A 17,501-nucleotide genomic window follows, 5' to 3' on the forward strand; every position below is an offset into this window, starting at 1 on the left:
GGAAAATAACACCAACTTTGTGATAGCCAAACAAATAAATTGGCACTTTTTGTTCTTCGCACAGGCGTTTCCCCCCTGCCCATGCCCCGGGCACAGTGCACCCCCAGTTTCACGTATGGTAACTCTAGCCCACCAAAGCTGGCATTCCCGCGGGAAGCCAGACTGGAAACCAACCTTTTGTGGCTGGCCGCAACTACAGAGTCGGCTCCCACTCAAAGCAAACGCAGAGCGAAAGTGGTGAAAGCAGAACCCAGGAATACTGGGATTCAGTGACATCTACCGGTATCCAACGATGCACTGCTCACTCTCCTTTTAGCACCTGGTTGGTAGCGGTGCCGGTAGTCCTCACTGCGTAGAAACCTCAAAGCACTCGTCCATCCCTCCATCCCCGGTTTGTGACTTGAAGGCTTCCATAGAGCAGTATACAGGTATCAGTGGGCCCAACTACCTTTTGAGCGCCCCCAACAACTGAGGGCATGCATGCAGCAACCCGTGGGGCATCTACGATATAACGCAGCAGAGTCCCAGGCAGCTTACTCTCAAAAGGCTAGAGATTTGCGATAGTCCTCTAACAACTAGAAGGGGGAAAAGTATCGCAGACAGAGCGCTTCCATCATGTACTAGTACTACAAGTAGTACAGTACGTCGCGCCACAAGAAAACCAGAAACAATCAGAGGAGAGTGCCATAGCTTAACCAACCTCATTCACTGGTGGAGAAACCAAATTATCAGACCAGATCTCCCCAGGATCTCCCACCACCCGCACATCGCATTTCCCTTATCAAATCCTGTTAGCAAATACCGGTAATCCCACAGGAAGTAACAGAGCAGCTATTTGTTAACCAGTCAGATATACCCCTGTCCATTCCGGCTAACGAGCCCCTTCGCGGGCATCCTCGCACAAGTACCGGTATTCGTTCTTGTACTAGTACTAGTACACACCTGTCATCCTTGCCAAGGGTTCTCTCCGTTTACGGTACTGCACACGGGAATCCCGAAATACCATTTACCTCGCCGACGATTTCTCAAACTTCAAGAGCCACTCTCAAACTCCCTTAATCAGAGGAGTTTGGCCCCCACGGTTTGATCCACTTTGTCGAAAACTTTTTAAGACAAAAGTTATGAGCACCAGTCCTCCTCACTTAAAAGAAGCCGCTTGAAGAGGGATTAAAGGTTGACTTCTTCGGCTAATGTTTTCATTGGCTTCTGGTTAGATAATATGCCCTCACTAAGGACGTGTCTCAAAGCCACGGACCTTCTGGGAAATCGAAAACTTTCAATAAAAAACCTCTATTGCCAGCGTTTATACAACCCGATAAGTTACTCGAGTATGCTGGGCCGGCGTTACTGGTAGAGTACTTGTGCTCGAGCAATGCTCCTCACGCAGATTCGCCACATGGTTGTGGATGTCCCACGGGCAAGGGTACCGGTACGGTATCTCCCACGTTGATGCCCGACTGCCGCCTTGTGTCACGGCGCTTTCTCGGACGGCACTCCAAGCCAGCGCAATCGAATAAGGTTATCATTGGCGAGCGACATGCGGAGCCGCTGAAAGAATACAATAAAAGGAGAAATTCTAAAGCCATCAGTTCGTAAATCCAACACCAGTTCTAATCAAGGAAACCTCCAACTTAGTCATTCATCAGAGCGCCTTACCTCACCCATTGAGAAACGCCAACTCGGACAGCAACCGCCGCGTCCAAATACGGTACCAACAAACAACAAGTATCGTAACATTAGGGAAACCGCTCTGCCTGCACCATCGCATGCATAGTGCCCTCGGGTCCACAGAGTTCTCGTAGCGCCCAATGCATCGCAAAGTCTCGGCAGTCTTCAACCGGAAGATTGCAGAAGCCATTTATGGGGGGAAAATATCCTCTATGGAACTTGCCGTTACCAGATTAAAAAAAGAAAAATTCCCGGAAGAGTTATCCCAGCCTTGCCCTCCGAGGCCAGAGTTGATGGGGTACCTGAGGAGCTACAAGATCTTTGCACTCGAGTACTGGTACTCGAACAGGTACTCGTAGGATCGGCGCCGCCACCACTGCCCTTACTCAACAGTCCACAGACTTACTACCGCGAAGGAAGTGTACCTTTTATTGCCGAATGAGAAATTAGCCAGAGTTGCGCTACGGCATGGTGGAATTCAGCTCAAGAGGGTGTTTCTCATTGGCCGGTTTGTGCCAACAAACACTAATCAATCACACAATCCATTCATTATGCCAAATTCTAGAGCTATTCAGTACCGTGTCTTAGCGGACCCGGGATTAAGGCATCCTGGTCTGGACCTAATGAATATCTGCAGTTTTTGCGGCAATGGAGTTGTTGGGCCGAGTGAAGCGGGGGTGTTAGGTGATGATACCTCTCTTTCCACGAAGGCTCTGCGAACGGGGAGTCTGCGTGTCGTTTAAGTGACAAGCGTCATAGAAAAACGTTGCTAATAAGGTTACGGCGAAATCGCATAATGGTCGGCGAACTGGTTTACTAGAGAAAGAAAACTGTAAAACGGGGCTCTGCCATCAACCCCCCAAACAATTATCAAGCTACCTGATATCATACTTGAAGTCTACTCATAAGAGGGAGGGGAGGTGTTACACGACTACAATAGGAGGAGACGGAAAGTGTGGGGCCATGTTGGGCCCAGAGCAAGCATTTGCTAGGTATGGCTTCGCTGACCCCGTCCTGAGGTAAGCTAACTTTATAGGTAAATGCTTTGACGACTTCGAACAGTGGGGACAGCAAAATGGCAAGAGACTTTGGGAAGGTGGGGGAGTTCACTCTCATTCAACGTTCTCTCTCTTGCTCTATCGAACAACTCAACTAACTAACGAGAACAGTAGGGACAGGAGTATATATAAATTACAGCCAGGTCATCCTCCTATTCTTCTATCGATCGCCACGTATATCTATTCACTTGCGAGTCTCTCTTCCCTCTCCCTGCGCACCCCCAAGCTAACAAAAGAAAGAAAACAGGTTTCACAATGATTCCCACTGTTAGTCACCTCCGGACAGTCATCACTCCGTCCCTGTGGTGCTTCCGTACTACTTCCACCGGGAACATGATTTGCTTCTAGTGTATACATGCTTTTCTTCCATAGATGCACCACTTCGGAACCATGAGAGTAGTGGAGTGGCAGGGTAGGATCCTGCTTTAGCAATCATTGGGGGGAAGGGGCACGGTAAGTTGAAAATGATTCTTGATCATCTGCGTTGGCTTACTTACAAGGCCTTTAGATGCTCTTCTGGCTCACACAGAAAAAGCAGTCAAGAAATAGAGCACATTGGCTGGGAGAAGGAGATAGGGGATGCCGGAGAGAGCAAAACTATGGTCTCAGTAAAATGATACCAGTGTAACCTTTTTTTCCCCTCTATCATCCTCTCTCCCCTTTGGTCTTTTTTCTCTTCTTTATTTCTTTTTATTCCTCCGCCCCTTCTTGTTTACGAGAGTGTTTTAGTGGGGCCTTATAACCCATGTATCATACCAGGGGTTGTGGGAAAGCCCGGCAAATAAAGTTTTATAAAACCTGAAATGAAAAATGAAAAGATGAAAGTCTGGCAAGTCCATTCTGATTGGTGTATGTCTTGAGCAAATTAACAGGCAGAGAAATGCTACTCGGTGGTCTGCATTATTTGTGCCCCCATGAGTGATACTGGTATGAGAGCTAAATTGCCCTGATTGCCACTTCCCCTCTTCATAGTTCTCACATGTCCCCGGCGTACTTTCCACAACGAGCGCGTCCCGAAGTATGAACAATGGCGACCTCTGATACCGTGGCTCGACAAAAGCGTCGCTTACTGAAGACGATGACATGACCGGCAAGAAATTCTCAAAGTTTCAGCAGTCCAGGGATATTAGCACAAGTATGGGTACCGTACTTGTGCCGGCACAGCAAGTGAGGGGATACCGGTAGACAGGAGCCCAAGATGCCAGATCACTCCTACCAAATCAAAGAATTTCTTTTTTCACCTCTGGCGGCATTGAGCGGCCGGGAATCAAAACCCCTTCCTATCTCATCACTAACCTCCATACTCGGGTACTGGTAGACTACGAGCACAGTGCAGTACTGTACTCGTAGAGCGTTCAACGGGTGCACAACCAAAACCAACAGGTGAGGAATAGACTGATCAGCAGCAATTGGTACTGTAGAGTACAGTATGTTACCCTGCTTTGACGAACTCACTTTTTTGCCTCGCCAAACACGCCTTGTTCGTCACCCCCCCTCTCCCCCATCGAAGATTGGAACTTCTTGCCTCTTGCCTATACGGTACAGAGAACTATTTTCGCGCCGCAGCACAACGTCGAAAATTTCGCGCAGTGGCGAAAACAAATGCTTACCCCTCTCGAGCCCCGCGTGCCCAGATTAAAAGTTTCTTTCCTTTTGCTGTCCCTTCCAATCGGTACTGTACCGGTATCTCCTGGCCTGGCGAACGAGTGGAAAATGTTTGTGCCGCTCGTGTCACCGTGCGAGGACACAGGTTAACAAGTAAATTTTGTTATTGCAGTGCAAACTTCAGGCTATTGCTAATATTAGCTACCGGTATATGATCCTGCCTATGCCCATCATCACTGAAGAATACTGAGGAGCGGCGCAAACATTTTCCACACGTTCACTGGTCCAGGCTGCAGGAGATACCATGCCGGGCGTCTAAAATCGACCTCCCAACGACCGAATCCAACAACTAACGGGCCCCAACAAGAACAGTACTCGAGTACAGCTATCATTCACTCCCTTTCTATGCATTAACGTACTGAGAAAAGGGTGAACGAGAGGGTAGGCAGTGTAGCCATAGTGACCGGAGAAGCTAGGTGTTGTGCTAGATGGCTGTTGTGTGTAGGAGTATCATACTTGTGGTTTATTCCGCGTGCTTTGTGCCCTGGGTGGGGCCGTGAGGCTCGCACGATCGGAATGCGGGTTTGTTGTGGGAGATATCATATCATATTATGATACCACCGCTAAAGATGTGCTCGGGAATCTTAGGCTGAAGGGTGGGAATCTAGGTTTCGATATCGCGATCTGCCGTATAGTACCAGTTAACGATTTGGCATCGGGTGGTTGAAAAAAAAAAAAATCTTGCGGCACAGCTGAGAGGCGGTGATGATTTGCCAGGGTCGATATACCCCCACCGAGATTCTTGGTGAAAGTGAGCAATCGATCCCAGTGTTGAGTACGAGTAGCATCGGCAAGCACAAATCCTTGCGGAAGCAAAGAGCGTCACTTGTCATTACTGTGGAGAGTGACATGAAGGAACAAGAAGTGGTGGGGTAAATCCAAGTCCGCAAACAAAAGAGTAATGGTGAACCCCGGGCGAGGTCGATTGTTCTCACAACCAGAAAATTGACCTGCATGATGGTGGAATCCAACGAATAACCCCACTCTCCCACCACCACCACCACCAGCTTGATTACTCGACATCACATACAGACATGCAGGTAAATCATCTCCTCCCCCACGCTTTAATTTTGCTGGGTTGAGAGATCTTTGCTTATTCTTGCTTACTCTCTTCCAGGAATCCCGGCTAAGAGAATGGTTGGACAGAATGTAGGTTGGATTCCGGGGATTCGGTGGATTCCCGGCACACAGTACCTTCACATAAACCCGAATTGCTTTGCCGTTGCCCTGCAGATCTTTCTGGTCATGATACGGTATTTACAATGCATGTGTTCCTGCGGAATCCTTGGCTTGATGGTGATGAGGTGGTGGTTCGCGCGCGAATTGTAGAGCTTGCAAATTCATTGTTTCCTGAGAGGGAATACAGTAGCGCAGAATCCATCATTTATGTCTGTCGTTGAGGCGCTATCCTGGATAAATTACAATATGTGGATGTGTTCCAAATTGTGAGTTCCGCTTGTGCTAAGCGGTTAGTCCCGTGGCAGTCCCCCGCTCGTCCTGATGCCGATGGAATCTCTGCACGGCCAAAAGACTCCCCGGGCTCAATCGTGATACCGGTATCTCTGAAATTTCTGCTCGCCTTAATCCCCCAAGAGCGCCCTTACTATTTGCGGAGGTTCTTGCAGCAAGCCAGCAAATACCTCACGAGCGAAAGGAGTCAAGAAGTGAAATCGGTTGTGAAGAAACAGGCTACCACCAAGTAAGTAACGCTTTCAAACTCGTAGACCCAAAGCTTGACTCCCGAGCGAGGTGCTATGATACGGGGCTTATTGCTACGCATTTGGCTGGGACACCTTTCATCGAGATCATTTGATTTGCCGTTAGCCTGTTGTGGTATCCCAGGATTCGTCTTGGTGCTTGCTATTGGTATCCCAACACATACAAGTACGGTAGTACAGTACGTGTGTGGTGATGCGGAAAATAATAGTTGCGACTACCGCTAACAATTTTCGAACCTCCCCCCTAGACAGACAAACTCTGCGGGGATCGCCGGGATGAAATATGGCGGCTGCAGGCTGTTTGGTTTCAAACGCAACAATTTCATTGGTCAGCGGAACAAGTTTCCTCACTCCAACCATGAAAAAAAATGCATACTTGACGCCAGTAGCGAGATACGAGTAGAACTTCCCAAGTGGTTGATAATCCAGAAGCGTGGACCAGTCTACCGGTACTGGTTATCGCCTGTCGCGCGTGGGAGACAAGTAGGATTCATTGCCGGGCAGCCCGAGCCGGATCTAAATTACACGAGTACTCGAGTAGGGCGAATTCTGCTCTTACGATTCGTTGAAATTCGAGAGGAGCGTCTAGGTGATGGGTCGGTTGGGCGACTGGAAAGGGCTGTTTTTGTTATGATGTTCCGACAATCAGCTGTTATTTTGATAAGCAGATTTCGGTTTGGCCGGCTGGCGGCGAATTTTTGCTTATCCAACCAACAAGCACCCGAGGGATAAAATAACGCTTGCTTACAAGAGTCGGAGCGCATAACCGTTACTGTACACGTACTGTACTCGAGTAGCTAGGTCATGAGGAATGCCGGTATGTTGGTCACTGGCTTCGTGCATGAGAGAGAGCAGATAATGGACGAAACGGGTTCTTCCTCTCCTCCTTTGTGTTTCTTGAGTTGGCTTTGAGAATACCGTACCGGTAACTCGAGCACTGCGTTGAGCAGCGCTGCACAGGGAAGATTCTCATACACCAAGTAAGGGGTGCTCCGTTGAAAACATCACTGCATTGGAACTCAAAGGTCAAATACGGGTATTGAAGAACCCAAGATGGATGGGAAATGGCAGGGAAGGGGCAAGGGGGGGGTTCAAGCCTCAGTTCCAGTTACTGGAATTGTTGAAGTGGAAGGTTTTTTATGCGCGTATCATACTGTAAGGTTGATTGAGGATGGCAATTCAGCCGCGCCAACACCATCAGACTTGCCTGGTTGCCCCCCCCCCCTGGCTTGATGGATACGCACGAGTTGCACCAGATTATGCTTTCACCCTCCATACCACCAATGTTTGGTGTGTAGGCGTATGAAATATTTTTTTTACTGGGTATCATACTTTGCAACACACAGGCTGAATACGAAATTAAAAAAGGTGGTTGCGCTTTTGATGGCTTTTCTATTATCATTGTTCAAATTCGCAGTCCAAGTACCGGTATGGTATCGGGCGGGACCGCTGCTCGTGCGCCAAATCTAATTGAGGGAGCCGGTACGGTACTCCAGTACCTGTCTGTATGTTACCGTAGCCAATTCTGGTGGAACATGCTTCTCTCAAATACCGGTACTGTACGAGTGCAGGTACTCGAGTACAGTAGCCGATCCTTGATGTTGCGGCAGCCAGTTCTTGGGGGCACAATACTTCGCTCATTGTCAAAGCTCTCGAACTAACCTCGTTGCTAACCTGTGCAAAGAATGAACGACTTGGAGCTCCTCTACGGTAATACACGAGTACCGCTGTCGGGACGGATCCTCTCTAAAGAGTTGCTGGTTAGGTCACGGTCAAGATTTACGGGATTTTTGCACTAAAATCCCCGTCTCTAGTACTCGAGCACTAAAAGCGTGTGGAACCCGGGACCAGGCGGGATAACGGAAGAAAGTAGCACCTGGCGGGGACTTTTGTTCGAAGAATAGTGCTTTAGTTATTGCTGTTCTAGTAAAATATTTCCGTTCCTGAGGAAAGAGCTGAGCGCAGCGTCTCTCAGTAGAAAAACGAGATTTTGTGCGCTATTCTCCTCGAATTGGTCATCTGTGCATTCTCGGGATGAATGGCGGGTAGCACAATCAGTTCTCGCGGCCAGAATGATGTATTTGTGGGTTGATGGGGACAAAAAGGCGGAGTTCTGATTTTATGAGTGACTTTGGTGGATGCCGGTATGGTGGATAGGGTGCTCGTACTTGTACACGATACTGGAACAACACTGCTGCCGGATTGGTGTTGTGTCGGTGGGACAGACCCCACAAGGATTCTAGGCCCCGGCGAGGCCGAGACCAGGACGCAGACGCTGACCCTAGTTGCATGCAGTACCGGTAGTCTGATATGAATTCCATTACTGGAATGGTGAAGCTGTGCAGCCATAAACGACCTTACTAACTTAGAAGTTTGTCGATTTAGAGGAGAGTGGGTCATCGTATGATACGAGAAATTCCAGTTTCAAATTGCCACACCTTTGAGACAAAGTAAAGGGACGACAACAGCATCAGTTCAGGCATGCCGTGTTTAGCTCCGATTTTTGCCGTGAAGAAGGAGAAGGCTTCACCCAAGGTTTATTCTTAAGACCACACGGGCCGTCAATCACGGACCTATGATCCAACCCCCCCCTCCTTGCGAAACATGGGGACAAACGTGGGTACTCGAGTACTGCTCCCCTACCGTAGTCTAAGTGCTAACGGGTGGTTGGAGGAACAAGAGTAAACGAGACATGTCCAAGCTTTCATGTGGCCAAGGTACAGTACTATCCTACGGCATCATAATCGAACTCCCACAAAACAGGCATACCAGTATCTAAGGAGGAACGAAAAAGTAAATTTTCTTAGTGAACTATTGAAAAGAAGAAAAAAAAAGGGTACTTGAGTACTCGAGTAGAGACAGGGAAAGTAAGGAGAGGGAAGATTTTCTATCGAGTAGATGAGTTGAAGTTCTGTACCACCCATCGTTGAAAAGCCCCCTGTATTTATGGGTTCAGCCTCCACTCGAATACCGGGAGAATATAGTGGGACACACACCTCTCTTGTGTCATCCTACAAGCAATGCATCCACAGAGGCATCCGCCGCCACGGCTGCCAGTGTTGGCATGTTTGGGTCCTGGAATCAAGTACTGTATGATACCGGTAACATGATATGGGAATAAAACAATGAGCGCTTTTGTGTTTTTTTTTCTTTTTCCCTTTCTGTACTCTGCTCCTTGGGGAAGAGGTTGGGCCAGGGTTGAATGCAAGATAGGATCCTTTTTCGGAGAGTCCGCGGTGCGGGCAGCGAATATATTCTCGGATTTCCTTCAATCTAGGAAAATTCACACCACCCAATCCTCAAAGATTTTTCATCCTTAAGACCTCACGGATATTTCCAGTGATATGGATTTACTCGTGCAGTCGCTCTGAGTCTCCGACGGGCCACCAAACGGGGACCCCTATCAAGCATACTATCCACCCGCTGAATAGGCAATAGAATCGGATCAACTTCCAGATCAGCACAACCCCCGATCCAGGATCAGGGTTGGCACTTTCTGCACCGGGGTTAACGAGAGGCCGTCGACGACGTCCCGTTCAAGTCACTACTGTGACTTAACTGCAAGTGATTCAAAGGTAAACGCTGTTCTTGGAGATAGGAACTCACGAGTTCCTCGTAGCATCCCAAAATACTGGAAGCTTCTGCATCCATTCTCTATATTATCAAAGTCTCTTTTTCACGCTCAATTTTTAACCCTATTGATCGATCCTCAAGCCGCTCTCTGCCGGTACACTTCCATAGACTTTGCGCTATAACGGTTCTCAACCCCCCCGTTGCTGAAGTTGCTTGGGTGTGTATTAATATAATTGTTGCGGGTAGGAAGACAAAGGTGTACCTGTATAGTACCGTACTCTACTGTTACTACATTTGGATGCTGCAGTCACCTGTCTAACTCGAATGTTCGTCTCATCCCCACAGCCGCACGCACGATAGGTTAAGTTAGGATAGCACCGGTACTTGTATTTCTGACAATTGATACCTGCGTTGAGGCGGAACAGCCGAATCACAAGTCCCAGCAATCAATCTCGACCGAAATTCGATTCCGTCCATCGATATTATCCTCCCCCGTTAACCTCCCCCCACCATTATCTTTACATTTCCTACTCACCATATCACTCCTACATCTCTATCACTCACAATTTCCGTCAGCCGTCACCAAGCGCAAGTGCCCTTATCTCCCGCCCCTGCACTGCTCTTCTCCGGCCTTTCTCGGGATCCTGTAAGAGACTACCTTCAACAATTGTCGTGCTCTGTCAGCTTCGCTTCCACGCGTTGACTGTATTGAGTGACGTTTTTTGTTCTCACGCTCTTCCCTCTTATTTCTTCCCCACCGAAAAAAAAAAAACACCAAACCACACATCTTCGCTTATCTTTCCTAGCTTTTTAAGCCTTGCTAAAATTAACCGGAAGTGTGTGACGGGTGAAGCCTTTCTCTCTTGCGATGTGTGATGCTGGCGCAAGGTCTTACGAAACGCACTTCTATTGTGCGTTGTGCGGTGGCCCTTTTGCAAAAGTGTTTCGCACTGCCGTCCCCCCTGCACCCCCGAATAATGTCGATTATGATCACGAATTCTACGGAGGCCATTCAACGGATGGAGTGGATATAGACTTGGAGAATGAATTCAATTTGGACCCGGAGGACAATCGGGTCCTTCCCGAGGAGTTTGTGCTCAACAACATGAGCCATGCAGCTAAACGAAGTAGAGCGTTGCGGCTCCGTGCGGAAAAGGACGGTCTTAGAAGGGGAATGACGGGTGAACAGAGGACCACTTGGCACGCTTATGATGGGAAGCTTATTTCGACCCAGCAGATGAAATGGACCAAGAGCCTTCGCGCCCTCATATACAAGAGGGCGAAAAGACAACCACTCAACCATCAACGCTACCTGGATAACGGCCAGAATGCTTACCTTACGGGCAGGGGCTTAATTCGGCAGTCCCAGAATTGGGCTGATGCCTTCGCTTCAGTCGAGGAGGATGAAGGGCACGACGAGAGTGACGGTTCCGAAGTGCCCACTGAGTTCCCAGTGTTTTCCGATGAGGAGATTCAACTAGGTACCTATGGATTTAATGTCTACCAGGAGCTTGGCAGACCAGACGCCCATTATGTCATCTCGTCCATACCGTTTCACGACGAATGTTGGACCATGTTGGACCTCGCGATTGAAGAGGCCGGTAAGGAAAGGGGAATAATCGAGATGAATGAGCGGGTAGAGATAGATGATTTGTGGGGTTATCTGAGAGGACTTGTAGGGATGACCGGTGTGATGGATAGTTCCATTGTGCCTCAATCCATATGGGCGGCATTGTTGGAAGAGCGGCGAGGTGATGGGATTGTTACTAGATTGGGAGAAGTAGATTACCGGGAAGGTCAGGGTGCGGGAGAGGGTTGGCAATGGAAACACGAAGAAGGGCTTCATGTTAGTCACTTGACCATTTTGAATGCGTGGGATAGTAACTGACAGCTTTTATTTAGTGGGTTGTTGCTGACCCATCCAGAATATCCGTACTTAATTCGCCTCTTCTGCCGCTGGTTTCAGACAAACGATTGCCATGTGCACCAAGAGCTGCGCTTATAGACCCCTTCCAGTTACTTCCTCCGGAAATAATCCTTGAGATATGCACCATGCTCACCTCTACTGACATATTCAGTCTTAAGACTGCAACACCCGCGGCACACAATTTGGGTCTTCCCGACTCTTTCTATCGGAGGTTTTTGCGGGACGAGTTCAAATATCTTCCGACTCTCGTCAAAGAGGTTAGGGACTACGAGACCTTACGTGAGCGCAAGGAACTTGACACAATTGACTGGCGAGGCAGCTTCGAACGCCTTCGGAGGTTGATGATGGTCCCGAAGGATGGAGAAGGGTGGGGGTCCGTGGATATTGGCTTGAAGAATCGAAACAGAATATGGAAGATCGTGAAACCTATGGCAGATCATTTTGTTGAGAGCTCCCCTGCATTATTGCTGCATAGATACAATGCACCTGGGCCTTTTGCAGAAAGGACAGGAGTAGTCAGGGGGTATGTGGGCGTGCGTACAGGGAGACAAGGGCTAATTGAGAGCGTTTATTTCGGCCCTCGTACGCGAGTCATCGATCCAGATATAAAGGACGAAGCCGGGAACCCGCTGCGAGAGGATTTGGCCCTTACTTTGGAGGTGGTTCGGGTTTGGCTTGATTGTGAGGGTGGGCCTCTATGTGGTCTGGGGTTTTTCGTGACTAGCGAAGATCAGGAGGTGCAAAAGTGGGAGAGATTTGGGAGGCGTGGTAGTGTCTATGTGGATGTTGACATACGTTCGAGAACTCTGACAGGGTTTGTCTTTTGTTTGCATAGTTACATTGTTTGCGGAGTGCAGTTGGTTTTCAATGACGACACTTTGTTTTCGCAGAAGATCGGACGCTGGAATGGGGTTGCGCGAAAGATCACTGCGCCTTCCCGGTATCGGAATCTTGTTGGCGTGATTGGCTTTGTTAACTCTGGTGGATTTATTGAGACACTTGGTATTTTAGAAGAGACCCCCGAGTTGCAGCGTGAGGATGCCATTGGGCCTCTCACTGCTCCACCTCAAACGGTTGATCTCTCTCACGCGGAGGCGTCGGTCTGGAAGAGGCTCCCGCCGCCGGATGTTAAATTACTCGAACGTGAAGGGCCCCACATCATGGATTGGCGAATGTGCAAGGGAGAGTGGGAAATCTGGGCAAATGGATTTCATGGCGAGGGGGCAGAGGAACCATGTGGGAATGATAGAACACTGCTGGAAATTGTGGGTTACTATGATGATACCGCACTCAGAGGGTTGGAATTCGTTTATAGAGAGCATGGCAGCGATAAGCGGGTCGCGTCTCTCTTAGGGTCAAAGCGAGCCAAAGAATGGGATAGTATTGGTTTTAAAGAGGGAGAATCAGTGGCTGCCGTTGTCATTTGCTATAGTGACGCGTGTGTTCATGGGATTCTGGTGGGTCAACGTTCGAATTCATCCAGTATTACGCGCTGACACTCCCTAGTTTGTCACAGGAGGAGGGCGCACAAGTGAGGTTTTTGGGCCGCGCTATCTCGGAACCCACAAGGTTTTTGCCCCAACAGCTAATATTGATGGCCCATCCCAAACAATTTTTCGCAAAGAAACGACTGGGGACATCATAGGGTTGCACTGTTTATATGACGAGGAGGATCAAAAGTTTCTGCAGTTGGGACTCATGCTGCTTATTGACGATGATCGAATCTACGAAACTGAGCTTCCACGCCCCATTCCTTTTAGTGACCTCGATTCTAAACTGCAGGTGTGGGACGACGGCCCGCCTCCCAAGGATTGGTCGATAGCTTCTCGTCCAGGAGAGATGGGCATTTTCACCCGTGATTTCGCTCCTGCGCAATTTGGTGGCTGGATAGCGCTTGGTTCACTGCGCAGGGTCACAATATATGGCAGAATGAAAGGAGTGCGGTTTTCTTTTGCAGAAGGAAAGGATCGGTTCTTCGGGTATGTTCAAGATGCGAGCAATGGTGTCTATGTTCAAGAAATCGACTATGAGAATGGCGAACGAGTGATGGGGATTGTGGTTGTTAGGGAAGACCCTCCCTGTTCTAGCCCCGGAGAAAAGCCAGGTTCTCGAGATTCCATAGAGAGCACATCCACGAATGGGGATGAGCAGCAGTTTTTGGATCGGATCTACGTATGTTCTTCATAAACGCGTCCGATGGGGGTTCTTAAAAGACTAATATTTGTAGCTTCTGACAAACCGAAATGAGGGAGAGCTTCCTCTTCCAGTCAAGTATCGTGTTTCCTCGCCTTATCTTGTGGCAATCAAGTTCGATTTTAGTTACCATCAGCTTATCTCCTGGGCCCCCATCTATGCCCCAGATCCAGCTGTACCCGGTTCCCAGAAGCTCATCACCGAAATGCTTCAGCTTCCATGGAAGTGCCGCTTGGACGATATCACCGCTGACCGAAATATCAAGCCTACCTCTCGTGTTGCCTGTATATTCTTTGATGAGGAGGAGGGGAAGCAAATTGATGCAGTTAAAGGGTATGTTGGCAAAAGTGGCGATTTTTGTGGCCTCTTGTTCCGGAGGGAAGGCAACTGGGAGAGTAATGTCTTTGGTCACCGCTCAGCCTACGAGTTGTCCTTTGAGCTAATGGCAAGGGAACGTTTTACATCAATATTTTTTCCAGAAAAAGGCCTTAAGGCATTGGCAGTAAGACATATTGTACTCTGTATAGGTGGTTCACTGCTGATATAGCCTAGCTCTGCACTAGCCAAGGCAGGACAACACCATGGTTTGGTCGGGGATCTGAACGTGTAATACACCGTGAACCGCCAGATGGATTGGAATCCGTGGGAATTTATGGGACTTTGGATAGGGTGGGTTCTAGAAAGCCGGATCCCATACCCAATTACTAATCCGTGTTCAGGAGGTCAGATGTTATGAAGAAACCATAGACTGGGGGACCATAGGGTTACTATGCCGACCAAATCGGAGAAGCTCTATTGTCCGCTCGGAGACCCGTGACCCGAAACCTCCGTCTATCACGCGGTTCCCTCAATCCGACCCTCAACTTCCGTGGTTTAGCAATCTCCAGGCCCTTCCGGCGGAAGTTTGGCTTTCTCCCCTTGTGGCCCAAAGAGAGGAGCAATACATTGGGAAACCCGGAATAGGCCGAGCCTACTCTCTCTTTGATCCTGCTCAGCTGGACCAAATCGTTGCGCATGTCAACTTGTGCCACCGCGCCGGCATAAAGAGTCTTCGGTTCTGTGGAACATCTAGAATGGGTTTGGTAACGTTGGGTGAGTGGCCTGAAAGGGAGGATGTCAAAATTAAAGGGCCTGCGAAGATGAGGATCTCGGGTCCGACTGGGGAGCGGATCGAGAAGGTTAAGGTGGCATTTCAGAGGCTTGACCAGCAAGACCGGGTGGTGGGATTGTCCATGGAAACCAACTTTGGCCGGCTCAAGAGAGTCTTCAGCTCGGAATTGTGCCCTGAACGGCCGATACATCTATCTCCTCATAATGTGAAATGCTTAGAGTGTGTCGAAACAGAGGAAATTGTTGGGTTTCATGGGATCGTCAGTGTAGGTTTACAGTCGCTTTTCGATTTATTTTATTTCCCATGATTTCAGCTAATGTTTTACCAGGACTATAATATCCATGACCTGGGCCTTGTCCTGAGGCGAAGTCCTACGTTTGCTTCTTGAGCTCAATCGGTGCGGTTGCAGGAGGCTTTAGTTCTGCCTCCGATTAACTTCGTTCCTTTTCTTTATGTTTATACCTATTTATATGATTGATTTTAATCCATATCGTAATGGGCGACATTTTTTGCCTTGGATGTATTTTATAGAGGCGTTGTCGTACCTTACCTTTCTCATATCTAGGGTGGGAATCTGCTTTCACTCTATTTTCTTCTATAATGTTTTAGGCATCGCGTGGGGTCATGCTCGGGGCGTGCGATCGGTCGCTGGTGGCAGGGATTTGATTTATTGTACGAGTACAAGGTTTTTAGCTCGGCTCAATTGCTCGCAATACAAAGGGTGCGGTAAGGTATTAGGCAGGCACATGCGCAGGATGCACGGGGACGGTGCTTGGAGTTTGCGAATGTCTAGTGGCGAGTAGCTGGGATTTCCTGCCTCGACTGGCAATAAAGAGGCTAAGCGTGTACTGCTATATATACTTTCGTATCCGTGGGTGTCCTGGTTCTCATGCGTAAACTTGACATAACGCGGTCCTTCCTTTCACACTCTGTCAATCCCAAGCACAGAAACTCACTCGAGCCAAGCCCGCCGACTCCAGGTAAAACAAGGCCATTGATAGCGGTAGCCACACCCATTCCCTACAATGATTGGAATCGGGGAGCATTGGTTGGATTATGTGTTTGCCCCCTCTTGTGGCGAGGGATATCACATCATACCTGAGCTAGCGACGCCCAGCTGACATGCGTAATTGAGGGTCCTGGAAAGCATGGTTGGGGGGTTGGGGGGCTGACAGCGTGGCAAGGCTAGTCTGGCGATCCAGAATGGGAATCATACTGTAGCACAAAATGAGCGGGTTGCTGGCTAATGGTTCTCCAATTCTGGGGGGGCGGTAGGGGTTGGGACCTGTGTCTGGCAATAAGTGATATAGTATCTGAAAACACTGCTCTTGTTATAATATGCAGCCAGTTGACAGGCGAAAAAGAAAGATACACTCTAAGGTTCGGTGAAATTATTTAATACCTTTTTATTTTATTTTGTGTTTGTACGAGTACAACTTAAACACGGTGAAAAAGATATCTCTTGCTTCCACAATGTTTGGCAAAAACCTCCCCACCATACACCGCTCTCCAACACGCCCGCTCCATGCTACTTCCATATCCTTCCTCAGACCCAATCCAAGAAGGCAAAGGAGGGAGATTATGCACTGCCTCGCCACGGCTTCTCGGGCTATACCGACAGTTACTGGAGACGCACTGAATTTATTCATCGGGACACTATCACGAGCAATGATCTCCTTCCTTGCGAGGATACGAAGATTTTCGAGGTCTAGGAAAACGCACCCTTTAGGGTCCATTCCAGGGGGACAACCTCCAGCAAAGGATTCCTCGAACGTGATTGATAGGGTTTCAACTAGATTCGTGGGAGGGGGAAGGACTGCCTACGGATCAAGTTGGCTCATTAGTAACAGAATCAGTAGTATTAAAATATAGAAGAGACTTGCATAAGTTTCAACAGGGGTTTTAAAAGAGGCGTTTTGAGTTGGCGTAGCCCGGTTAACCCACGGGTGGGCCCCAATACGGTCTTCCCGTTTATAGAACTTCACCTGGATGACGACACGCACTTGTCCACAGGACCCGGCCTGCAAGAGAGACGTGTCGAGATGAGGTTGATCTGCCGGCTCGAACCCTCCACACTCTGGAAGTGAACCCAGGAGTCCAGTCCGTCCGTCCTTGGGTGTGGGCCAGACAAACGGCAGCGTGTGGGTGGATACCCGGGATAGAAAGGCATCTTAGCGTCCGTTCAGACCACTGCCCAGGCGGACGGGTACGCACTGCAGGTTTCTCAGGGGCGGGATGTGCAAGGTTTCTGCTGGTGATGGCGGATGACGGCTGGGCCCTGTAGGTGATGGCCTGACCCTGCAGGTAATGACCGTGGCCTGCAGATAACCGCTGGAAGATGCTATTTGTTCTATGACTGCGGGGCTCGGGCTTCAACCCTTTGGAAGGCCGTCTTTATGATAATAATTATTATGAAAGACGGATGCCATGCCCTGCCGTCCTCGCCACCCTGGCCGGGACGCCCAGGACTGCACCCCGCCAGGGCCCTGTAGGGCGCCTTGGACGGTTGGGAACACTGCACTCTAGTGTTACCGAAGGGTATTTTATCTTCATGGTCCAATCAGGGCCAAGAAGTGGGACAATAGTCA

At 49.0% G+C, this 17,501-nt stretch overlaps 1 protein-coding gene; it reads left to right on the forward strand.

Annotated features, from left to right (window-relative positions):
• Positions 1-9,814: 9,814 nt before the first annotated feature.
• On the forward strand, positions 9,815-15,761 carry GSTUM_00006561001 (uncharacterized protein). XM_002838729.2 has 9 exons: positions 9,815-9,866; positions 9,929-9,951; positions 10,028-11,528; positions 11,585-13,066; positions 13,116-13,781; positions 13,837-14,304; positions 14,355-14,471; positions 14,522-15,178; positions 15,242-15,761. The coding sequence occupies exons 3-9, from the start codon at positions 10,551-10,553 to the stop codon at positions 15,299-15,301; spliced, it is 4,428 nt and encodes a 1,475-aa protein (XP_002838775.1). The 5' UTR covers positions 9,815-9,866; positions 9,929-9,951; positions 10,028-10,550; the 3' UTR covers positions 15,302-15,761.
• The last annotated feature ends 1,740 nt before the right edge of the window (positions 15,762-17,501 follow it).

The sequence above is a fragment of the Tuber melanosporum genome (genome assembly GCF_000151645.1).
Source record: "Tuber melanosporum whole genome shotgun sequence assembly, scaffold_27, strain Mel28".
NCBI lineage: Eukaryota > Fungi > Ascomycota > Pezizomycetes > Pezizales > Tuberaceae > Tuber > Tuber melanosporum.